The sequence below is a fragment of the Bombus huntii genome, unplaced genomic scaffold (genome assembly GCF_024542735.1).
Source record: "Bombus huntii isolate Logan2020A unplaced genomic scaffold, iyBomHunt1.1 ctg00000189.1, whole genome shotgun sequence".
Lineage (NCBI taxonomy): Eukaryota > Metazoa > Arthropoda > Insecta > Hymenoptera > Apidae > Bombus > Bombus huntii.
In genome coordinates this window covers 3,133-29,512 of record NW_026099421.1, presented here as the reverse complement: position 1 = coordinate 29,512, position 26,380 = coordinate 3,133, and the positions used below count along the sequence as shown (strand labels likewise).

The 26,380-nt window shown below is 38.1% G+C and overlaps 1 protein-coding gene across 1 annotated transcript; it reads left to right on the top strand.

The window, feature by feature from the left end:
* The first annotated feature begins 12,481 nt into the window (after positions 1–12,481).
* LOC126877558 (carcinine transporter-like) lies at positions 12,482–22,994 on the top strand. Its single transcript, XM_050640234.1, has 10 exons — positions 12,482–12,612; positions 17,227–17,487; positions 17,789–17,984; positions 18,314–18,591; positions 19,358–19,498; positions 19,605–19,710; positions 20,443–20,546; positions 20,612–20,826; positions 21,222–21,397; positions 21,856–22,994. The coding sequence occupies exons 1-10, from the start codon at positions 12,557–12,559 to the stop codon at positions 22,072–22,074; spliced, it is 1,752 nt and encodes a 583-aa protein (XP_050496191.1). The 5' UTR covers positions 12,482–12,556; the 3' UTR covers positions 22,075–22,994.
* Positions 22,995–26,380: the final 3,386 nt, after the last annotated feature.

The window sequence follows — 26,380 nt, the reverse complement described above, 5'->3', positions numbered from 1 at the left end:
GAAAATAGGCCGAAATCACATTGAAGCGGATCAAATAGTACAATTACATAGTCAAATAAATACTAACAAAAGGGAAGCCAGCACCAATACCTTGGGCCTTGATATATGTTGACAAGGACACACTTCTGATTAACTTCCAGAAGATTTTAGCCATCACTCGTTAGTCCTTAAAAATTTATGAACAGAAGCATATTGCTACTACTATGTACAGCGTGTTAAAAAATTTATTTGTCAAAAAAGTGGAACGCCAAATTTCCTGAATGTTGAAATGGTTACCACTTCTAAGAAAATTCTACATCTGGTCTTTTTAGTTTTCTCAAGCACTGAAGCCATTGACAGCGCGTAGACAAAAGACTGCGACGAAGTCAGGCCATAAACAGTAGACAGGCGACGTTGGCTTCGGGGTTTTCAGTTATTGGGTAATGTCACGACCGGCATACTTCAAATCCGACGGACTGACGATAGAGATAAAGATGTGGCGGCACTCGGCGACAATGTATATCGCTGAAGTGCCTAATGAACCATCAACATCCCAACGGTCCTTCCACCGAAGGTTCTAGAAGAAAGAGCACGTGGCAACGATCGCGGACGCCTAGCAAATGCATGGACGGTGGGGTTGTTGAGGGATGACAAAAGAAAGTAATCGGATCCGATCGAAAGTAAAATCATAAGAGTCAGTCTTAGAAAGTCACGCCTAGAGTTCGGAAGTAGATTGTAAAGTGTATTGATGTTAGAAAAAAAATAAAGTTTTCTTTTTTATTTTTACCTCAAATTCCTTTTTTTATTTTGTTATTTTACGTGACAAGAGCGTCGCTTCGCGGTGAACCTTTAAGGAGTAGCATGCTACGGAGATCGAGTATAAAATCGAGGAAAAGCGAAAACTCGATCACAGAGGTCGAAAGGCTGTAGCGAAACGTTCACCACGAAGTACAATATTTGTCGCGTTGATCTCGAGCAAAGAATCTTTAGTGTTCCAAAAACGTGCAATACATGTATTAGAGTAAGACAAGTTACTGAATCCAGGAATCTTAAATTCCACCGTCATTAATATTCATTATCACAAAACAGCGGATTTTTATGCAATTATGGGTGATTCGAAGATACGAAAATTCATAGAATGCGTATGACGCAAAATTTTGTAAAATATCCAAAAGTACAGCACTATCGATGATATTTAATGGATAGAAACATACTTTTGCCCAAGTCCTTTCGATTGTATCAAATCTTTCAATTGTATTATTGTATCCACGAAAATATGCATTTGCATAAAGATCCGCAATGCAATTATCGCAATTTTTCATCAACAATGATTGATTAAAAATTCAATCATTAGGCGAGCGAATAAAAATTAGAGTAAGAACGTAGGTTAAAATAATTGTCGTAAATTGTCGTGGGTAGTTAATGTTAAAAATTAGTACTTTCCTTTGTTATAAAAGTTCCTGAAATTGTTCGTACAAAAGCTCCATCTTATAGAATATAGTGCAATAATCGTTATACTAGTAAAATAATAACATCATAAATATACAAAATATATTAACGAGATGAAAATAATATGGACAACGTGGTGTATGGCCACGAGTTTTGTACATATGTACGTGTAAGTATTTGTAGATCGATTAGCAATCGCAGAGACCTCGTGCGCATGTCACGCGACGAGATAGCGCGATTATTTTTATTATGATGTAAATCGTTCTTAGATGTTTTGTAATAAAACTTGCCAGTAAAACCTTCCCTGGATTCTGCTAATAGTTCTTCACCACTTGTTCCTTAGTCGATTGAATTAACGATACAAATAAGTATGAGATTATCTTAGGAAATCTCATTAATATTTTTGTCGACATCTGCGACGTAAAAGCGGGGTAATAATATTTTGAAGTTTTGACGACGCGTTGCTTACTATAGATATTGTCTGTACAGGATTCATCAATTTTTAGAGAGCCTAGTCTCGCCGAGATGGAGATAATCCTCTTTAAAGCTGAACGTTTTAACACGTAATCCCACTAGCAAGCCATTGCAAAAATGATATTTCGATTAATGATGGAAAATCGCTTTTGAAGACAGAAAAATCTTCTTCGAAGGAAAAATTTGACCTAAATCTTTCGAATAAAATTAACGTAAAATCTGTGTTACGCCACGAGGCTTACCACAGGCTGTATTTTCTAACCGTCGCTCGCGGCCCTACAGTGTCGCAGGCAGATCGCCCTATCTGTCCGTCGGATCATATACAATGTATCGACGAGAGCATAGTTGTTGCCAAGCAGCGAGCTCTAGAAACGTCGATTTTTGACCGTTACGTTTTTCACGCAAGAAGAGGCATACGTGATCATAGGCGCGAGCGGTGGCGTGACCCGAGCATAGTGGGGGTCATCTTCCAAATGAGACAAAGGAATAATCGAAGGGGATCAGTTCCTTCTGACGAGTCAAACGTGACACTTCGACAAATCTGACGAGCAAACGAATTTATCTAGAGATATCGTAAAGTCGAGTCAAATTTCTGTAACATATTCATCATATTATTGTAAAATATATCACTCTATGTTAACCTGTTAATACAGTGTTACATTCATTAAACCACCTCTGTTGTCTTAACCGAAACAGGGGAACGACTATTTCGCGGCGTCGATTAACATAGTCGTCGCGAGAATTTACGCCTCTCGCTGACGCGTCCTCGCGACCGCATCTCTCCGCGAACGGTCGTACCAACTGTAACAAAGCATTTATTGACAAATTTAATATCTTTCTCCATAATCTCCATAAATCTGCAATACCCTTCCTTTGTATTTGTGTGCGTTATTGAATTGAATAAGACACCGATATAACAAGTTATAAATCACAGTTTATTCCAACAACGTCTCTCCGCGAACGGTCCTAACAATCTGTATATAAAATCGATAATTTCAGCATTCAACATGCTGTATATTATAATGCCAAGTTCACGTTATGTTCATAAAGAGTACAGAGATAATCTTCCAAGAAATTTCTCCCTAGAAGTGCTTGAAATCTCTTCTTGAAGAATCTTAGAAATGCGCGAAGAATATTCCAATTTCAGAGTGTTTCGAGAAATATCGTCGAGCTACAAATACCTGGAATTCGAATCGCAGCGAGTATTCGACGTATGCGTGGGAGTCGTTCGTGCTGTTACAGTGGAGAAACATGTTTTTGTTTTTACGGAGGTACAATTCAAGACTAATTGTAGATGTAACGCGATTTAAAGCTATAATAAGCGTGGAAAAACCATTCGCGATCGGCCAATTACTTTTTCCACTGTCAATTTATTAATTACGATTGCTTCTGAAAGTTTTCCTACGCGTAACTGCTAAACGAGAATTTTCCCATAGATCCCAGAAATTTCGTACACTTACTTTGCCATACCAGCTACCACAAGCAACCAAGAAAATATCGATGTCTTAATTTTCGCAACTTTCAGACATTCTTGAAATTTAGATAAATACAAATACAAATGCAAAACAATGCCGTTATAGATAAATACAAAAATTTCGAAGTTTTCCGCTTCTCAGAGAAATTTTGCTTGCATGTGTACGCAGTGCTCAGAAACTCGGCAGATTTAAGCCTAAAAGGATTAAAATTCGATGAAAAGATTACGAGATAATAAACTTCAAAGTCGATTACCACGGAAGTTTACATCGTGTGAAAGATTAAAAGGAATATTCTGACGAGCAGCTCTTAATAGTTTCAGCGTCTAATCCTCTAAAAACGTGACATTAATTGTTCGTGCCAAAGAGGCAGCTACGAATTGCAAAATATCGCGAGAATTCGATCTCGACGGGCGTAGAAAAGGCAGGGGCGGGAGAACAAAGGAGGATAACGTCTCAGATTTAAAAATGCGCTTGTCACATGATTTTTAAAACTTGTTTTTTTCGGTATCTAAAGCACACTTACAAACACGATTTTTTTTTTTAATTCGGTGAGCCGCGGAGAGCTGAATACGACTTTCGTATGGAAAGTCACGAAGGTACGATACGTTATATTTTTGCGAACTACTTACTTCATCTAGTCGGTTTTTTTCTTCTTTTTTCTTGAAGGAACGCATGGTTCTATATCGCTCTCTTTCTCTTCTTCTTCTTCAATGTAATTTTCACGTAGGAGACTTATCCGCCTCAAGTACGTATTATAATCTTTTATTGTAGACCATCGACGAAATGATTCTTCTCGATACCGTTTAGTAGCATCGTTATGGAAAATTCTTCTCTCTTCTCATTTTAATTCCCTTAACAGTCAATGGAATCCGATGCTATGCGCACAGCTACGTACGTGCAGTGCTATATCATCTCTACTCCATAAATATCGTTCACTGCCCCAATGTTAAGGTTCAACATACGAGAGTTCGCGACCTTTATCGTAGTTTCTGTCGCTAATTAATATTAACGTGATGCAATCTGAAGCGACGAGTAATGAATATGCCCCTCTAGCGTGACGAGTTATCAATCATACATGTTACGAGACGATTGTACCATTATTCGGTGCCAACTAGTAAGGTTGCGGAGAAGCATGATGTCGACGACAGACGAGATTAATCTTACTGATTGCAGTCTTGACACAGACACGCACATATGTAAATGGGACACTTGTAAAGTTTCTATCACGATCATTGTATTCTTTTTTTGCTTACGTAAAATGTGAAAGGCATTGTGACTCGTTTGCGATCATTGATAGTTTGTTTGGTGAGTGTGCTGTTATGAGTGGGATTAGTAGATGAAAAGATGATTTAACGTGGCGATTTTTATGATTGTAAATATTGACATCTTTTGACGCCGATTTGTATGTTTTTTTAATATTAATGTAATATCGTGATATAATGTGTTTACAAAGAGTGGACAATAGAGATGTTAATCAGACAGAAAAAGACGATTGTTGTTCAACCTGAACTATTCACGCCAAACGCACAGAAAACAGCGTAATCCACACTCTCTCGGCAACGCCACTCGCAACCTCTGTCTCCGCTCAGCTCGCACTCGGCTCCTCGACTCGCACTCTGCTTTTCGACTAACGCTCTGGCCGTTGCCGCATTCTGTTGTCTTTTTCCTAGGCCCACCGCACACGTGTTCTGCAGGCGCTCGTGGCCAGGGTCACGTAGGTCTTTTCCACGAAACTATGCACTTGAAAAGACCGATGACACATTGATGGGTCCGACGACGCCTCGGCTCTCGCGACATTGTTCATAGTTCGCCCGATATTTCTTAGGCCTTTCGTCCACGATACTACACTCGGCCATCCTGCAATAACATCTGCCCTCAGATGTTGCGCTCGCTCTCGCTATCGTCTGATGCGTCATCTTCGGCGTTCAGGACCCAGGGTTTCATGAAATCTGCAGTCGTCGAGGTGTGCGCGGGCCCCTCATGCTCCCCTACTTTCTCCACAGTGTAGCGGTCATTTCACATGGCTCGCGCGACCCGGTACGGACCTAAAAATCTGCCCCCGAGTTTTAACCCTGCGCCGAACTGCGTTCTCTTTATGGCGACAAGGTCCCCCCTTCGATACTGCTTCGCGCTCTTTTTTCTTTTATTGTAACTTCGACGATTCTCCTCTTGAGTTGCGGCGATCTTCCTCTTCGCGTCCTCACGTAGCTCGCGACGTTGTTCTTCAAACCTCGAGGCCCACTCTTCGTCGATCAGCTTTCTAACCTTCGCCTCTTCCCTGACTTGCATTTCGACCCCGACCAGTAGCTGGAAAGGAGTCTTCCCTGTGCTTCTGTTTACGGTGGAATTTAGGTGTTTCTGAACCTGATCGACATGCTTATACCAGTCATCGGGTTTAGGGGCAGTCAGTTTAGTTAGTAATGGTATGAGGGTCCTGTTTATCCTCTCCACCTGCCCGTTCCCCCTCGGCGCCCCCGTCGTGATTAATGAATGCTTTATGTTTTCTCCTTCGCAATACTCTCGGAAAGCGTTGGACGTGAACGCTGTTCCCCGATCGGAGATGATTCGCCGTGAATTCCCAAAAATAGCCGCTTGCTTCCTCAGTCGGTCGACAACATCAGCGGTATTAGTAGACCTGGTGGGATAAAGCCACGTGAACTTCGTGAACGCATCCACCACTACAAAGATGTGCGCGTATCTCTTCTTTGTAGCTGTCATGGGGCCCACATGATCAATATGGTAAGTATCTAACGGCGTGTCGCCTTTGTCCAGCGGATTAAGATATCCCTCTTGCCTGCCTGACTTCCGTTCGGCTAGGATACAGTCGAGACAGTTGGATACCACGCGTTCGACCTTTTCGCGCAACCCCTTGAACCAGAAGTCCTTCTTGACCATAGCTTCGGTTTTGGTAACCCCGAAATGCCCACGCTCGTGCGCTTGCCTGACTACTTGCGTCTGCATCGCCTTCGGTACTACTATTAGCACATCGTCCTTACACTCCTTATACAAAATATCGTTTCTTATCACGTACCCATCGGCCTGACTGCACGTTGCGGCGTCCAAAATCCTACGGACTTCAATGTCCTCGTTCTGTGCCCTTCTCAACCGTGCAATCAGCCCGTCTTCACTCTCCGTTACATACATAGTGCTCGGCAGGGGGTTCCTACTCAGAGCATCTACATGCTGCATACTTTTTCCCGGCCGATGACATACTTGATACTTAAACTCGCCTAGCAACAAGGCCCATCTAGCCACACGCACACACAAGTCTTTCTTTTTCATCGTCATGGCGAACGCTTGACAATCCGTAACAATAGTAAACGGCACACCTAACAGATATACCCTGAACTTCTTCAACGCTTTTACTATTGCTAGCACCTCTAGTTCGTAGCTGGTGTACTTCGCTTCTGCGGGAGTTGTTTTTCCGCTGGCAAAGTAGACTGGATGGAATTTACCGTCGTTCAGATCCAGTTGCATTAATATTGCTCCGTAACCCTCTGCGGACGCGTCAGTATGCAACTCGGTCTCTGCGCCTATTCTATAGAGTGTTAAAACAGGCCCGCTGGTAAGCGCTGCTTTCAAAGTTCCGAAAGCTTCTGATTCCCGATCCCCGAACTTGAAGTCTATCCCCTTTTCCAACAGATCGGTTAAGGGTTTGGCAATCTTCGCGTAACCTCTAATGAATTTTCGGAAATATCCTGTAAGCCCCAAAAAACTCTGGACTTTTCTAACCGATGTTGGCTTGGGAAAGTTTGCAACGGCCTTAGTTTTATGAGCGGACGGCTTTATGGTGTTTCCCGAGACCATGTGTCCCAAATACTCGATTTCCCTCTGCATAAAACGACATTTTTTCCAATTTATGACTAGCCCATACTGCCCAGTTAATTCTACGACCATTTGCAGGCGCTCCCATGCCTTCTCTAAATTCTTCGCAAGGATAATGATATCGTCCATGTACACGATGACAATACCCTTATCCATCAGTTCTTTGTAGATCTTCGATATGTACTTTTGGAAGACAATAGGGGAAATTTTCAGACCAAACGGCAACTTCAGAAATTCGTATTGCCCCGTGGGCGTAACAAAAGAGGTGTACTTCTGGCTATCCTTGTCTAGACTTACGTGGAAAAACCCATTTTTTAGATCTATTGTTGTAAAAAGCTGGGCGCCCTGCAACGCGTCTAAAACGTCTTCAATTAACGGCAACGGAAAATGCGGACACTCAATGAGTTCGTTAAGCTCACGAAAATCGACGCAAACCCTGATGGAGCCATCTTTCTTTCGGACTACCGCTATCGGGCTCGCATACTCCGAGTCTGACGGTTTGATGACACCCTCGTTTGTCCACGCTTCCATCAGATCATCTACTTCCTTTCTTTCCGACGGCGCCAGTCTTCGCGGTCTTCGCGCTACCGGTTTGTCGCTTTTCAGAACTATTTTCGCGGTTATCCCGACGTCTCTCTTCTTCTCCGGCCTATACCCTTTAATAATATCTCGAATCGCTTCACGATAATGCGGTTCTCGTACATGCGACAAGTCGATCTCGTCGGATTGTTCTATCGCGTTTATCCTCAGTACATCCGGCGCGTCCTCGTGACCGTCGGTCTGATCGTCGAGTCGTAAAAATGTCACCTCGCCCCGTTTGACTCGCAACTCTACCTGGTCTAAAAAATCGGTACCTAAGAGTAGACTGTGTCTTGTCATTACCTTATTCGAGACAACATGCAGGGTGACAGTAAAGTCGTACCCGTCGACCGTCATTACCCTTGTAAACTCGCCCCAGGTACTATTGCCAGCGGAACCAAAACCATCGAACCTAAGTTTGCAGTTTCCTAACCTCGCATACTCATCCGCTCGTATGAACGTAAGGTCACTACCTGTATCCACTAACGAGACAAACCTGCAGCCATCTATCGACACGTCCTTCACGTACTTCTTCCTCCCCGGTCTTGAGATTACGTAAGTCTTTACTTGTCGCGCTGTACAATTCGCCGCCACATGTCCAAACTCGTTGCATTTGAAACACTTCATACCTTTTCCTTTCTCCGGGCACTTAACCCTTAGATGATCCTCACTACCGCAAATGGAGCATCTTCTTTTCTTCATTGCGTCTACAAATTGACTGGGCTTCCCGTTCTTCTGGGTTTTAGCCGGCTTCACAATCGACTTTGCTCTGCGATTCTTCTGCTCTTCGTACATCACTAACCTCTTCCTCAACTCTTTGATTGACGTAGCGCCGTACAATACAGCCTTATTGTTCTCGCCGTCTATTATTCCATCCACTATGTATTCCACCTTTGCTTCCTCCTCCATGTCCACATGGCTGGCTATTTCGAGCATGCGGTACATGTAAGCCAAACATGCTTCATCACTCTCCTTTTTCGTTTCTTCAAGTTTCTGATGAACTTGCCTACTGTTGACTTTCCTCGAAAATTCTTTCACTAGCCCCCTCTTCAACTCATGCCCAGTCCTGGCATGACACTCGAAGCTCGCGAATATTTTCGCTGATCCCTTCAGCAGCTTCCTGGCGTAGACTGCCTTCTGCCCATCCGACCACATGCACGTATCAGCGACTTCCTCGAACGACTCGAACCATCGTTCGACATTTTCACCTCTGTTGCCACTAAACGACTCTAATGCATCTTCGACGTCTCTAAAACTCAGTGTCGAACCAACACATGCCCTTCGACAACATTCGTCACGGTCCTGATGCACCCTTCGCGTATCTCTCTTGTATCCTCTTGCGTTTTTCTTGTCATCTTCATCCTCACTTTCGTCGTCGCTTTCTTCTTCCGACGATATGTCGTTACCATCCATGGCCGCTTGTAGCCGTGCGCGTAATTCTACTTTTCTTCCCGTCGTTTTTAAACCCAAACTAGCGAGGCGCTCCTTCGACTCCTTCGTATTCATTTTCTCAACATCTTCATCTTCGTTACAATCACGCTCAGCTCTCTGTACATTTTCTAAATCTCGTTGACCGGTTAGCTCTTCACCGCCCGTCGATCCCTTACGATACGATTGTCCAGCCCTACACGCCCGATTCAGCCTTGCAATCAGCACTGACCTCGCACCCGATATAGGGAGGTCCATTCGCGCGAGCTTACTCCTCAGCTCCTCCAGCGTCGAACCCTCTTCACCCGACAATCGCTCGTCCCCGACGTTTGCCATTTTTCACACTACACAAACTTAAACCGTCAACGATATCGTCTTTTACCGCACCGCGTACGGGTAAATTCACAACTAGCACGAATAGCTCTGTTAAACCGTTTCGTTTTGTCTGTCTTGTCCAATCCCGGCTGAGCCCCCAAAAATATGTAATATCGTGATATAATGTGTTTACAAAGAGTGGACAATAGAGATGTTAATCAGACAGAAAAAGACGATTGTTGTTCAACCTGAACTATTCACGCCAAACGCACAGAAAACAGCGCAATCCACACTCTCTCGGCAACGCCACTCGCAACCTCTGTCTCCGCTCAGCTCGCACTCGGCTCCTCGACTCGCACTCTGCTTTTCGACTAACGCTCTGGCCGTTGCCGCATTCTGTTGTCTTTTTCCTAGGCCCACCGCACACGTGTTCTGCAGGCGCTCGTGGCCAGGGTCACGTAGGTCTTTTCCACGAAACTATGCACTGGAAAAGACCGATGACACATTGATGGGTCCGACGACGCCTCGGCTCTCGCGACATTGTTCATAGTTCGCCCGATATTTCTTAGGCCTTTCGTCCACGATACTACATTAATATAGAGTGGAATAGATACACCATTGAGGATTAAATGTTTTTAATCTTTCGTTTCTAAGCTTTAATTAATTACGTTTCAGAGTTACTCGAATGAACTATATCTTAAAGAATAAAATTCGAGTTTGATTATGTGTTCGTAAAAATTGGATTAAATTTGAGTTATTGCCACTTCAAGACACTTCGTTACAATAATCATTGTAAATAAAATTAAGAAGTTAAGTAAAACTAGGAACATTATATTTGTCTACGATTTTTTACATTTCTGCGAGACGCACATGTTTCATTGCTAACGAAATAATTAAGTTTATTATAAAATATGAAGGTAAATACGCTTCGTATTAGCAAGTTAATTTTCGAAAGCTAAATGTAGATATTATTATTTGAATGTCATAAATACCCGATACAACAAGTACATACATGAAGTGACACACACTTGTGTATTCATGAGTTTTTAATTGCCTTCTACGAGTTTACGAATTATAAAATTTTATAATTACAAATTACACACTCGAATGATAGATTATTTAAATATTTAAATACGTGTAATAAAATTTCGATTTATTCGATAAATATTATGTTCAGATAAACTCTCCGTTTTGTCTACTTTTCATATCTTTTGGAATCTTGTTAAAAAATAATGAAAAATGGGGTTCGTTATAAATTCATGATTTAGTTAACGATGTTCAAGGACGTTTAATCTGAAGGATCAGAAGGAAAATCACGATCGTTACGAGACAACGTGAGAAAATTTAATGCCGCAGATTGTCTGAAATCAGCCATAATCGCATTGTTACTTACTGAGCGATTCTTAGATCCTTTAGTTCTGTTTGTTTTGCCGACGAAACACGTATAACATAATCTGTTACCGATACTAGGTGATAAATGAACAATAAGGAAGTGAAACTGGTAAATTCCATGAAGGAATACATTATCAGTTTGGAAAAGATAGATGATCAAGATAGATCACGATCATTATGTATTAGTATGGCAAAATGAAGACTGAAATATTTGCACGATATTACAGTAAATAATTAATAACAGATTTCGTGTTAATAAAATGATAAAAAATATTAAATTTAGGTTTAATATTTTAAGCATTTAAGAAAGATGGAACAGAAAACTGTGATAGGCTTTGATCTTTGAGTATTAGATGGTACGATAAGTATCGTTTTCGAAAAAAGAGTATTAATAAATGTAAAGCATTTTAAAAATGAAAATTTTCCATTAGCAAATTTCTCGTCTCTTCTAGTCAGAAATTAAAATTGAATGAACTGTTTTTGGGTAATATTATGGAATTCTCTTTAGTTACGTGTTTATAATACATAACAGAAATGTATCTATTATTCAAGATCCATCGTTCTACTGTTATGGAAACCAGAAGCGAACACAGATTTCCCTCAGTCCGACCTCTACACAGTCAGTGAAAGCATTTTCATACAACAAAGTAAAGATAAAAAATTTTCCTTCGACGACGCAATGCGATTCCAGTCACGTTGCTTAATGATCTATCAAGGTAGACAGGATTCTTGAGGAACCAATGTAATTACGTGACTACGATCATAATTTTTCTAAGGTCTCTGTACCCATAAACAATATTGTGATCCCGTTTGTTATTTAATATAATTACTTATATCTAGTTATATTTAGTTATTAAATATTAGCATGATTTACTATATGTAATTCAGTAAATCGGTACAAGATCTAAAGAAAATATTTCTTACGTATGATTTTGACGAACTTTGTGTAAAAATCTATAAAACTAGAAGTTGCTTAGTTTATATACAGATAAAGAAAAGCATCGTTTATATCGTCGAGATATCACATTTATATCATTTTAAAAATAAAAATTCTTTATCAAAGCGAAGAACATTTTCATAAAAAATTACGAACAGAATATCTCGATTCTGCAATCTACTGTAAACAAGATAAGTATCGATAATGAATAAATCTTGACATTGAATTTTATTCAAAAAGTTACAGTGATATCAAATAATCCGTAATGACATTTATTACTCCAATCATATCAGTCAACTACTACCTACCGCGTAATACGCGATCGATTTTCAAACGCACCCCCCTCCCTCCCCCCACCAAATAGAGTTTCCAGTGTAATTCTGTTATTCTTGAATCTTCGGCTTGTTTTTCATTTTTTAGCTCACTTTAAAATTTCTTCTGGCTTCAATTGTGCTACGATTTAAAGTTTTCCGTGTATACGTTTAGGACGTTACTGCGTGCGGAAATAGTACAGAAGGCCTCTAATTATACCGTCTACAATATTATTTATAGACTTTGAACCATATAGTACGTAAGTATGTAATTGTATATCTGTCGCGGTTCATTTTATCCTTCTCTGTTGCGCGAACCAGCGGTTAGGAGCGACACTAAATCAAGTGGGAATGAAACTCGTTGAAACAACGCTAGACATGGTAACGGATCCATGACTGTGCTTCTGTTATTATCAACGCCAGTAACGGTTAAACCTATTGCATGTGTGTAAGTTGGAAGTTACGTACATAACTTATGCACACCCGTTGTGTGTTTCGCGATCCCATATTTCTTTTAATTTGAATTTTATGAAACTTTTTGTTCGATAATTGATGTGCCATATTACATCCGTCACATTCAATGTTATATGGTGTAATTTCTTCAGTTGTGGTGTTATGTAAGTTACGAGGTCATTCCTGTGTTTGGACATGTGTTTGGAATGTAGTGTGTATCTTTCTCTTCGTATGTACATAGTGAGTAGAGACTGTCTGTCTTTCGCTAGAAGAATATTCTGCATATAGTTATTTACTGTTCTTGATATTTGATTTTGGAAATTTAATTTTCGCTTTGCTTGTATCTTCGAGCGTAAGGTGAAATTTGTACAGACATATCTAGTAATTTGTTAATCGTACTGTTCGAAATTATTGTGTGTGTGAATATTTCGGTGAATATAAACTACGAAAACCTGTCCTTGATTTTTTATGGTAACAAAGCAGTCTTTTCAGAAGAAACAATATTCATAAATCAGTCCCTTCGCAAAAAGCTAATTCTACGAATCTTGTTAGAAGAAACCGGTTGACGAAACTACGTGTCCCTTCAGGAGAGGTCTAATTTATAGAGGTAGCTTGCAAGAAAAAACCAATCTCACAAAAAGCTTGAGCATTCTTAATTAATCCTCTTTAGAATTCAATTACATTTATGCCTTTTGTAAATATTAATTCTAAAATAACGATGCTAACATTTCTAACCTACAGAGTATCAACAAATAACATAACGCAATTCCCCATTTCAATTAAATATGAAAAATATACTAAAGTCGATCCAAGATCAAACCCGGCAAAACAAACGACAAATTTACCTGAAAAATCCACTGAATTCGTTTCAATACATCCGTTATTTAAATTGCAAAAATCAGTTGTGTTTCAACGTCAATTTTTAACACCGTCCATATATCGCAATTTTAGTACGCGACAAGACGACAATACAATTCATTTCAACACCATTGAAAACTTTGGCTGGCTTCGGACAACCGGTTTCCGGCGTGGCGCCACTATGCTTTGGAGAAACAAGGAAATACATATGTATGCACCTTGCTTTTTGTGAGACAGAAGAACTCTGTGTCTCTGTTCTACCAACGTCGCTGTTGCGACGATTTGCCGCAAACCTAAATGGAGTTCGATCAATGGCAACGCGAGCACGTGGTCCTCGATGTTCGCGATCGGAAAATCGTGTTTTCCAAACTATTTCTAGTTTCGCCGGTTCCACTGTCAATCAACGTTTCTTCCTTTGGTTCCGTTTCTCTTCGATTCTCTCCTTTTTTATTGGCAAACACGTGTCACCGAGTATCGTGTTCGTCTTCGCTAAGCAAGCTTCTATATCAGCGATACGCGAGCCGGTTTCCCCTTCATATTTGTACAAGACTTCGTGAACATCGGACATTTTTCTCCTCTCTTTTCGAATAAGAAAATCCTATCGTTGTTTAACTAACAATTGCATTTCTTTAAATGGAAATGTGGTCGTGTCTCCTTTATATTTTCAATTAGCCAGGGAATTTAGGTTTATTGCCGTGGAAACTTGATCGGTCGTTTACGTAAGGATCTGCGACTCTGCTTCATCTTCGAGGAAAATTTCATCGAATACAATCGTTTCACTCAATGATTGGATCAGTCGAAAGGGAGATTCCGTGACTGCCTGTATAAATATTGATCATAGTGTCTCTTAAAGGGAAGCTGTACCAATCTTGTTGATTTAACTACTGATCCTACTTTATCCTCGAGAAAAATTACTTACTTTGATTGTTTGACCATTAATTTTAGCGTTTCTTCGAGGGAAACAGTGTTGATCGCTCGAGTCTGCTTCTTTCTCAAGGTAAATTGTATTTACTATTTACTCGATCAGCTATTTTATTTTCTTTTGCCGGAGAAACCTTGTTTCTCGCCTGTTTGACCATCCGCGCTATTTCTTCTTTGAGATAAACTGCAGCGATTATTCGTGTAATCAACAAATCTACTTTTTCTTTCTTTACGAAGGAAATCGTGTGTTTAACGAAATCTCGCTTGTTTAGTCATTGATTCCGCTAACTTTTCCAAATAAATCGTCAATCATTCGCTCGATTGCCAATTCTAATTTTGCTTCGAAGCAAACTGCGTTGATTATTCGTATAACCTTTTTAATAGAAACTGTTTTTCGCCTATTTTATCGCCAATTTCCTTTTCAAAATAACATGTATTAATTATTCGTTTAATCGCAGATTTTATTTTATTTTATTTCTATTTCTATTTCGTTTTATCATCGATTTTCCGCCGTCTTCAAAGAAACCCACGTGAATTACTTTAATTGCTTTTTCAAACTAATTTTATTTCTTTACTTTTAAATTAAGAAGCAGCAACGAAAATGCTACAATAACGGAAAAATTCTTCGGTTATCTCCAGAAAGAACACGAAGGTATCGAACTTAGTGTATTGAGACATTTTGTTCGTTGGAAGTTAGTCGACGACATTTGGAACGGAAAGATACATTTGACATGATTTAGTGTGACGTTGAGAGAGAAAAATGGTTTGATCGAGGGTGCCCTTAATTACTAATTTCATAACTTGCTGTTAATCGATCTGACAGTGATATTAGTGGATGTGGTTGGTAGTGCCTGATTAATCGTGATCGATATTTTGAACAAAGAGCAACGAGAAACGATCAGTTTGGAGTTTCACTTTGACGTCGTGAGACTATCGTTAATTAGACATAGAAGAATCATTTGGTGACAGGTAAGGGTTTCAACTTCTGTATTCATTTTCTTCTATAGACTGAATTTAATTTTTCGCTTTGATAATCGTTTATGAAAGAGAAGCGATAATTATTAGTTCTACCTAAGAATGTTACTAATAAATTAGGAAAAAGAAATTTTGATTGGATTCTTGATAACGAGTGAAAATTAATTTAAAAGATTGTATTTGGAATTTTGAGAATCGATCGAGTCCTCAGTTTCAGTGCAATGTAACGTTATCAGTCGCGTGAGTTTGGCTCATATGTGATTTATGTGCAAGCTAAATGTTTTCAACAAATTGTAGCATATTGATTTCTCAAAGTACTGTATCAAATGTCTTGTAATTATAAGCAATTGTTTCGTTTGGACGATCAAGGGTAATATACTCTATTTTTTATTTTAAAAATGCCGCCATTTGTGTAGACGTACACACGCAAGTATTTATTATGTAGACACGATGGCTCGTAGACACGAACGTTTCTCGTTGTCGTATTTTCCAAACAGGTCAGTTATTTCGAGCACTCGACCACTTTCTCGCTCCTGACAATGACATTAGTCATTCTAATCGATGTCTCGAAATCGATGGTTCTTCTGTCAGCTATTTCGTTTCCGTGTTTATTCCATATGATAATATTGTTTCACGTATTCGCTTAAATTTAATTGGCAAATGATTAATTTCCCTGAATCCATTTTCAAGTAAACATATCAGTTTAACCTTTTGCTCTATCTGATACGAAAATGAACAATTTGATATAAAAATTTTGCGAAAGATCGATATATTATTTTACTTTTAACTTGGAAATCGTTCTCTTAATTTTTCAATATCTAATTAACCACCTCAGTCCCTAAGACCGTCTGTTTTAACGAATGGTAAATAATCAAATAATTGCGTTGATACATCAGAAGTACCATCTTCTTATATCCCTGATATTAGTGTTAAAACAGGTTTGAAAAACCTTCAATTATTTCATTTATTCTTAGCCTTCGATGGCTTAAAATTTTCTCGGTTATTTTCCAATAGAGTTCAATATATTGATCGAAAACTTAGTTTAGCTAAGCACTGTAACCGGAAGTCACCCTTAAGTCGCCGGGTAAGAGGATTACGAGTAATAAACAAACAATATTAATCAGAAAATTATTCCATTCAATTTTTCTCCTGCATTTAATTAAATATGACAGAGTCGACAAACTTTCCTTCGGTTCTTCTATCTCATTTGCAAATCTATAATATCGATATCCAAACGATAACTCGAACACCATTAACCAGCACTCGAGGCTATTTCTTTCGTCGAAACTTTCCTCAGATATGTAGATATCACGTTGACATCGCCGCGTATACCGAATCAGCCCTTTTTAAAGATGATCTCGCGAGCGTGGTTCGTATGCAATTCAATTTGAACGAGTCGCGTGTCACGATTCACTTGACTCCCGGCACAGTAATTGGCCGGCACTCGAGCAAACACTTACGCTTAATTTAACGTTTAACCGAATCGAAAACAAAGCGAACAGTTGCCGGACTTCGCTCGTTCTTTCAGTTCATTTCCGAACGTCTTTCGATCAGCATATCGGGTCTCCTCTTTCATCTCCGTTGCCTTTCAAAATCTAAAATCATAATTGAGACTTTGCTGCTCGAACTATGGAAGGGGAAAACGTGAATGACGGGTAAGATTGTTCCTGCGTTCTGTCAGAAAATAATTTCCTGTTTGTGGGAGAGGAAAGGAGCATTGTAATTGGAATTACAGAATGTGAAACATCAAAGGAACTGCCGAATGACATTTATTTCAAAGACTAGAAGACTGAAAACTTTGTTATACGACTTTTATACTGCTACGCCTGGAAATCAAGGATGGATTCTGTTTCAGCGAAATGAAGGACGAGAAGAGTAACTCTATATTGCCCACTGAAGCGACTCGATTGAGACCAAGATTGGAAAGTTTCGATGATGTTCTGCCGTATGTCGGTGACTACGGGAGATATCAATGGCTGTTGTTATTGTCGTTACTACCTTATGGCGCGACGTACGCGTTTCTGTATTTCTCGCAATTTTTCATTACGATTATTCCCACGGAACACTGGTGCAGGATAGACGAATTAGTAAACTCGAATTTCACCGAAGAAGAGAGGTAAGTATGTATAATGAAGGAAAGAAAGAAAAGGAGATATACGTAGCAACGAAAGCTCCTTTAAACTTTGAACGATATTTTTGATTGTTCGTAGAAAGTGACTTTAAAATATTGTGAAAAATATGCGAGATATCGCGATTTCTGGAATTTCTCGAATTTTCGAACATTTCGAAAATTATTAGAAAATATTGTAGAAAAATTTCACGATAAGATACAAGATATTTTTGGATTACTCTGTCTGGACTTTGGTTCTTATTTTAATAATTAAAATGATCAATCATCTATCGTATGGGATGTTTAGGATTAAGATAGCGATTCCAGTGACGAACGTTTATCCTTATTACGAACAATGTCAACGGAAGGACGTAAACTTCACAGAGCTGTTGAAGAGCGATAAGAGCCTGAGCTCATCGGGCTTCCAAACAAACAAAACGATAAAATGTACTCAATGGGAGTATAATTTTACGCAGATTCCATATCCTAGTATAGGAACTGAGGTGAAGTATTCACATCGTTGTCTGAATCGCATGCTTCGAAATTCTTACACTTCTGCTGCGTTCTTTGGGTCATTTCCGATCTAATCTAACCTTGTTATAGTAAATTTCATAAGTTTAAAGAAAGTATAAGACGATAATTGTTAGTACGGATAATTCCTCGTTCCGATTTTACGCGAACGTTTTTTTCAGAGCATAAAGAACTCTTTCATTCATCGAACTGCGAGCAGAATCGAGATATAAAAATTCGAAGACCGCAGCAGGATTAAAATTATATTCTGAAAAATATGAATCTGGTTTTTCGCTGACTAACTCTTAACCTTGGTGATTAGCTAGATTGGGTATGCGACCGAGAATACCTCGTATCAACGGCGCAGGCCATCTTCTTCTGCGGATCCATCATCGGTGGTTTCCTAGTCGGTTGGATCGCCGATCACAAGGGTCGTATCCCAGCTTTAATGTTCTGCAATGGTATCGCCCTTTTTGCCTCCATTTTCACTGCCAGCGCAAATAGTTTTTGGTCATTCGCCGTCTGTAGGTTTCTCACTGGACTGGCGTTCGATAACTGTATCAACATTCCTCTGATTATCGGTAAGCCTTCTACGAAGTAGAAAGTGCGAGAGGTTCGACCGATAAGCCAATGTTTCAGTCACGCGAGAGATAACGTTAGTATGAAGTCAATGTTTCTATTACGTGAAAGATGATGTTGCGTGAGAAATTTTTGATGAATTGTTCCTCGAAGATAATTTTGACGTTGCTGTACTCGATTGAACTATACGGTTCGAGTTCTTGATTCAAGAGCTTTTGCCACCACCAGAGATGAATATATTGATTTTGTTATTGTTAAAGATCGTTTCATCGATTTTCATGTCGTCGAGGATAGTTATATCTTGATATTCTTAAATCGAGTTATACAAGGTGGTTGGTAATTGGTGGTACAAGCGGAAAGAAGTCGAAAATATAGAATACAAATTTTTTTTTTTAATTCTTCCATCGAGACAACGATCTACAGTGAGATCCGTTATAACGAGACGCGATAAAGTGCACGCGTATCGAGCGAAAATTCAAAGTCGATTTTCTCGAAAACAAAGCCTCGAACGAAAAACGTTTATTCTATATTTTCGACTTCTTTTTTCGCGTAGAATCACCCCCTTTCCGCTTGTACCATCAGTTACCAACCACTCTGTATATTCGTTCGAAATGAAAATTATCACAAAATTTTCAACACGTAATTCGTTTAAATACGTTAGAAGCAAAACACGTGTATTATGTAGCGCTTTTTGTTATACGGACCAGCTCAAACTCGGAAAATTCACGTTTGCAGAGTAAACGGATTAATTTAAAATCGGAATTATATTTATAATCTTACAATTATCCTACAACTACATCGCAGTGGCCAGTACAATTTTACCATGGATAGCCTATTATATCGCAAACCGGAGATATTTTACTTACGTTACTGCCATACCGCTGTTATCTGTCGCTATCACACCGTGGATTCTTCCCGAGAACGCCCGGTAAGTAAACTCCTAATCGTTCGATTATTCGAATTCTCAACTTGCGCTTTGAGATTTATGCAAATTTACTTATCGATCCATATCACTCGTATTTGCTCTGTTCAAGCTGGTACGTTTCCAACGGGATGATGGACAAGGTTGTTGAGAAACTACGGAGAATAGCTAGGATCAATCGTAGAAATCCAGACTCGCGTATTTACGATATATTAGTTGTAAGTTCGATCAAATAGAATTCTAGAAAGCTTACGCGAAATCATACGGTACAGTACTTGAATCTGTGCTGACAGATATATTTGATTCACGTCGAAAACACACAGACTCGCGAATGTATTTTAACATGCATAGACAGGTTTTAAAAATGAAACGCGATGAAAAATGAAATATGAAATGAAACTTGACTGTCGCGATTCCATTGTGGTATTATATCGATCTCGTACAAAATTTGAAGTAAATCTGGGAATTTATATAGAAATTATAAAATATTTACAATTTACAAGTACAATCGGGGATAAAAATAAGCTGCTATAGTTAATGGAAATAGATGTGAAGAAAGTATAATCAAATTAGTATCAGCCTCATATACTTGAGTTTTATTTATTATATTTCCTTCTAATAATATGCAGATAGTTCAGCAAATGATTGAAATGAATTTTTACATTTTCTCCACTAATCCACTTAGTTTTGTTCCCGACTGTATTTCGGATCAGAAAAGTATTTAATCAACCAACCACCCATTATATTAATAAATCTCGATATCAAAAGCCATGCCGACTAATTCCATAAAACAGAATGCAAAGTGCCACTGTTCGTGCTATCTATTAATGACGAATACAATGAAAATAAAATTTCTTTTCAGTGTGTTATGAATTTTGAACTGTGTAAGGGCTAAAGGCACGACTCGTATTATATCTTTCGTTAATTATTCTCGAAATAAATTCTTGCAGAGTAACATGGAGGCACCGGACAAAATTCAAGAATCAGCGACGCTGCTCGATCTGTTCAAAACGCCACGGTTGGCGAGAAACACTATTCTTCTAGTTGCATTCTGGCAAGTATAAGATACGAGTTCATGTTGCGATAAAACCTTCATAAATAACCGATACAATCTTGTAGGTGTTTTACCCTGATCTCGTTCGACGATCACGTGTATTCATTAAAACTTATCCAGAGCTCGGTGTTCGTGTCGTTCTCGATCGCCTGTGCCACAGAACTTCCAGCTGGGTTATTACTCGCCCTGTTGCTCGACCGATGGGGTCGTAGACTCTGCGGATTTCTCACGATGGCAATGACCTGTGTACTCAGTATCGCTGAACTTATGCTGCATTCCAGTAAATATATCGATCTGTTTATTAAAGTAAAATTAAAACGATTATAATGACGTATTATTGAGAAAAATCTGAAATTAAGTTGATGATGAATGTAAAAGAATTTTGGCAACTTCGAAGGTATTAATCTTGGAAAATAATTATTTTGATGGAACTAGAATTTAGGAATTATTAGGAATTAATTTAGTGGCGAAATTGAAAGAGGTGTGCACATTTTAGAAGCAATAATTTTCTATATGTTGGTTTTCTAGAATTTGGAGATTTATAGAAGTTTAAAGTTTGTGTGAAATTTTAATTTAATTTTGATTAAGCTTCGATCGGACTATATTTTTAATTAAACTTACAATCAAGTATTGTGTATCCAGGATTAATTTTGTATTTTTTAATTTATTCCCCAGTGCTCGCGAAATTAGTAATGTCAATATTGTCGCGATTCTGTCTGAACATGGCAGCTAATGTTGGTCTTCAGTATGCAGCAGAACTTCTGCCCACGCCAGTCAGATCGCAGGGCGTATCTTTCATTCATATTTTCGGAATAGTTGCACACTCTTTGGCGCCATATATCACTGACTCGGTAAATAAATATTTATACTACTATTGTTGTTACAACATTTTTGAAACACCGCTAAGCACATCCACGTTCAACTTCTCTTTAATTTATTCCAAAAGATACAATAAGCGCTATTAGAAATTATGAAAAAGCTCTCATGTAAATTTTCTCATGATAATGTAAAATAGTTTTTTTCTTACCTTAAAACAAGTTGTTTCCTGAAGAAGTTAAATATTATAAAAATCTGATCAAAATATTTCTCACTTTCTAGAAAGCCCGTTTTGGAAGTTGCAACCAACGCTTTTCTTTAACTGATCTTTAATCAAAAAATTGAAATTTAAAATAAAAAATGATGGAATAACTTAAGATATGAAACTATATTGGTTGAAACTTTCTAATGAAACTTTTTAAATGAGAAATACTTTGACCAGATTTTCATGGTATTTAACCTTTGCTCATATAAATTAATATTTGTTCATTAGGCTGCAATTTGGGAGGGATTTCCAATGCTCATTATCAGCACGGTGTCCTTTTTTGGCGCTGCACTGGTTTTGTTCTTGCCGGAAACTGTCGGCCAGAATCTTCCTCAGACTATCAAGCAAGGCGAAGAATTCGGAAGGGACCAACATTTCTGGTCGTTGCCTTGCTACCATAAGACACACTTCAATGGACATCAACACTATCACTCCTGTGAACGATAATTATCTGATTTTTAATAATAATTCAATTAAAAAACACGAAGGAGGATTCGTGTTTTTTTAGAAGTAACAATATTACAAGCGGATCAGTCTGACGATTTTTGTACGAGAAAAAATCGGAACATATTATTTTTCTATTCTCCTACATTAATTTTTATTTTTATCGTTTACGTTTAAGAATTTGTAAGCCTTAATTCTAAAAAGAGCGAGCTTAGAAATCGTGTTCCTATATAATTTTTATTATTATCTTTTAAGAGCTTTTATAATTTTAATGCTAATTTTCACTTGCGTTACGCACGTTCGAATCGTTCAGCGGTTGGTGCTAATTTGATATTCAAAGATATTACGTAGAATAATATCGAAAATGTTACGTAAATTAATAATTACGTAATTTATTAATTACGTAAATAATAAATTAGGGAGATTTAAATTTTTGATTCCTTTAATGTTTTTAACATTTTTTACTGGAATATATTGGACAAAATCTTATTTAAAAAAATAGTACGTTTAGATAATTTTTCTTTGTGAAAAGAAACAGTTTTATATCTTTTGAACGATTATCCACGTATTTTTAACGATTATTTATCTATTCGTTATATTTTTTGTACGATTTTAAATAACGTACAATATTAATAAAATCCAAGCTTGAAGACTTTTTAAATTATTGTTATAATTTCTTCAGCACCAACTGCTGGACTTTTATCTATCTAAAACGAGTTGTACGTACATTAAAAAAAAAATAACTCTAATTGACTGTTTCTATGGTTTAGGAAGAAGAAAAAAAGAAAGGAAAGAATATTGTAAGCAAATCGTGCCATCGTATGACGATCAGTGTTCGTCGTTGTGCCAATAACAACGCAATCAATCTGAAGAAACCTATTCATAGTATTCATAATCATCACTCACGTATATATTCGCGTATACACTCACGTCCATAAGATTGATTCACCGAATAAAACTTCCATAAACCTTAATATAAGAAACAATTCTACTTTTTATTTGCACACACATCGACGAATCCCCCGAACAAAAATAAACTGCTAAATATCTCTATAATTAAATACATTAATGCTCGATGATCCTCGTTCATCGTTATACGTCTAATCTAACTCCATCCTATAATTAGGAGATAACGATCACTTATGTTACAATGTATTAACCCTTAACAGCCGAACTTAATTATAATTAATTATAGAAAATGAAATGCTTCATTATACGGATATTTGAAGTAATATTCTGTATTATACAGGGTGTCTGGTAATTGATACTGTGATAACCAGTGGTTAGTTAATATGGTTAATAACCAGTGGTACAGAATAATACTATGTGAAAGGATCTGTTGAAAATATAGAACGAGAGATTTTCGTACGACGTTCGAGAGAATGAAATTCTGAAGCTTTGTCAACTCGTGTTCACACGACATTCACGAAACATATTCAAAATTTATTTTCTCGCAAATACGAAGAATCATCAGTTACGAAACACTCTGTACTATATCACATTATTATATCACTATCGTATTGATAAGAAATGTCGATATTATAACTCCTTAAGACTCCCTTAATATTTATTTGCGATTCAGCTTAATATGTATTGGCCCTGTGTAATTTCAAGATTAGAAATATAAAAGAATTCATTCCTGATTACGATATCGTACATGATTTACAAAATCATCGACCGTCAAGGATTAAATGAGAATTCTTTCGTCCAGAATTATTTTCCAGACGATCGAATTATTATCCATTGCATCACGAGGATCGAACTAACTTGTAGCCTTGAACAATTATGTACAGTTGAATCTCTAGCGTAGGAATATTTCAAAGAATCTCAGGTTTTGAGGAACGATAGCTGATATTTGCAACGAACAATAGTATGTCTTTTTAATCGGTAACTGAAAGCAGGGGCTAGTCTCATAAGTACGCGAATGATTCTAACGATCGAATGATTCTAGTTGCTAGAATCATTGTTTAAAGGTGGTATAACGGAGATTGTGCGCTTAAGACGAACAGGTCGGAGGATCGAAAGGAACGAGATTGGAAATATTCGCGTCTCTTCGCGAATCAGAATTTTACTATTTCTAATTGAACACGTGACGGAGTTTCGATCTGTTTCAAGTAACATTTAAACCTGAGTGTTACGCCGGGCGACTCTCTGCCTGGCCCAGGTCACACACCGCGGGCCAGACGGACACCAGATGTCCGCTCTTCCGTACGGCGTACCCTCAATAGCCTTAAGCATCCGTCATAAACCCGAGTCACTTGCCTGCTAAAGTCCTTCAAACAAACATCTGTTTCCGAGGAATTTCTCGAGACTATTGTCTACCACGGCTTAACTAAGGAAAGTTGGTTTTTCGCACGTACGCCGCAACTGTCCTCCCACTAACCACTTTCTCTCGAGGGCGGTTGAGACCCTTCGTTTAACCAATTAGAAACGAAGCCTATTCCCTCACTCTCCTAAATAACATCGGCACCAACAAATCCGATGGTCCCGTGCGCTAGACACACCCATCCTTAGCTTTCCTCCGACACATCATCGTCTCCCAAGACGGTACTGATTTTACATCCTTCGAACGGTCAACATCCTTCGAGCGGGTAGACACACCCGCAGATCAGTCACTCATTCATCTCGTACATACGCACCAGTGTAACTGCCTTCGTTATAAGTTGTGGAATAAACGGTGAAATATAACTTACTATACTCTGTCATATTCATTCAACCACCTCTGTTATCTTAACCGAAACAGGGGAACGACTACTTCGCGACGTCGATTCACCGAATCGTAGCGAGAATTTACGCCTCTCGCTGACGCGTTTTCCTCGCGACCGCGTCTCTCCGCGAACGGTCGTAACACTGAGCATTTTCAAAATTAACTCATTATCTATCAATTTTTCTTCTAAAATTTGTATATAATTCTATAAATTATTTACTGCTTTTTCCATTGGATTTAAACAGAACAATTTCGGAAGAATGTCGAACATTATGTTAATATCCTTTGTATTAAAAAAAATTCCTGCTTAAAAAGATCCTACAACTTTCATTTTTTAATCTCAATTGGGTATGATGGTAGCTAATGAACGCTTAGCAATTAATTGTTTTAATGCATTCCATTTTATGAATGATCAGTAATTACGGATTCAAGGATACTTATTAGAAGTAATATTCTTATTATATCTAAATATATCAAATAGAGATATTTCTCGTATTAATACTGAAAGATCATAAAAAAGAAAATATCATAAAAGAATTTCAATTTTGATGTTTCATTAGAATAATATATATATATATGTATGTATATATTTAAATTAAATAACAGAGATCTCAGAGTTTTCAAAGCATTCAACGTGTTGATGCATAAATGGATGATGAAAAAAAGCCACGTTGATCGAGCGAACGCAAAATACACTTCGGTTTAAAAGTCGATCGAAACTCTCATTTCAAGTGTCGGCGATTTATGAATCACCTATATTGATACAAAGGCGATTCGTAATAAAGAAGACAAGTTGAAAGCTTGACAATGCGCGAAGACAGCTCTCTTCTTGTGTTTCGAGTCTCGTGGCAATCCTTTGTTATTCACGGTATTTCACAGTTAAATAAATTCAACTAGAGTATTCCTTCAACGAGAAAAGAAAAAAAAGAGCAAGGAGAAAAAGATATAGATCTTTCTTTTCGATTTTTAAAGCGAAAGATGCATAAATACTATGGTATATTATTTCCTTATATATCGTTTCCTTTAATACGTATATCCAATACTGAATTTAATTGTACATTTACATAAGATACTTGAATCGTTTCTCATTTCCAACACTTTACCGACGTTATAGTACGCGAAATAATTACATCGCAATATGTGAACGCAACGTACTTTAAATGCCGCGTTCTTGATTCTTTAAATTTCTTCACATTTTTATACAGTCATTCCAATTAAAAAAAGATACACTTTATCTTGTGTGCAACAAAGCTACTTCGTCGATGAAGCGTCAATTAATTGCTTAAACGTATACCTTGTGTAATTTGACGATTCTTGTCTCTTTCACTGCAATAATCGATACTTCCTCCTAGTTTCTCTCAATAGCTCTCCAATCTCAATACGTTCGTAATATCTTAACATCTAACATCACACGCATACGTTTAATAACTATATTTACAAAGAATTTGGCAAGTTTCACGCCACTGGCAATTTCATGTCACTGACAAGTTTCATGTCACTGACAAGTTTCATGCCACTGACAAGTTTCATGCCACTGACAAGTTTCATGCCACTGACAAGTTTCATGCCACTGACAAGTTTCATGCCACTGACAAGTTTCAT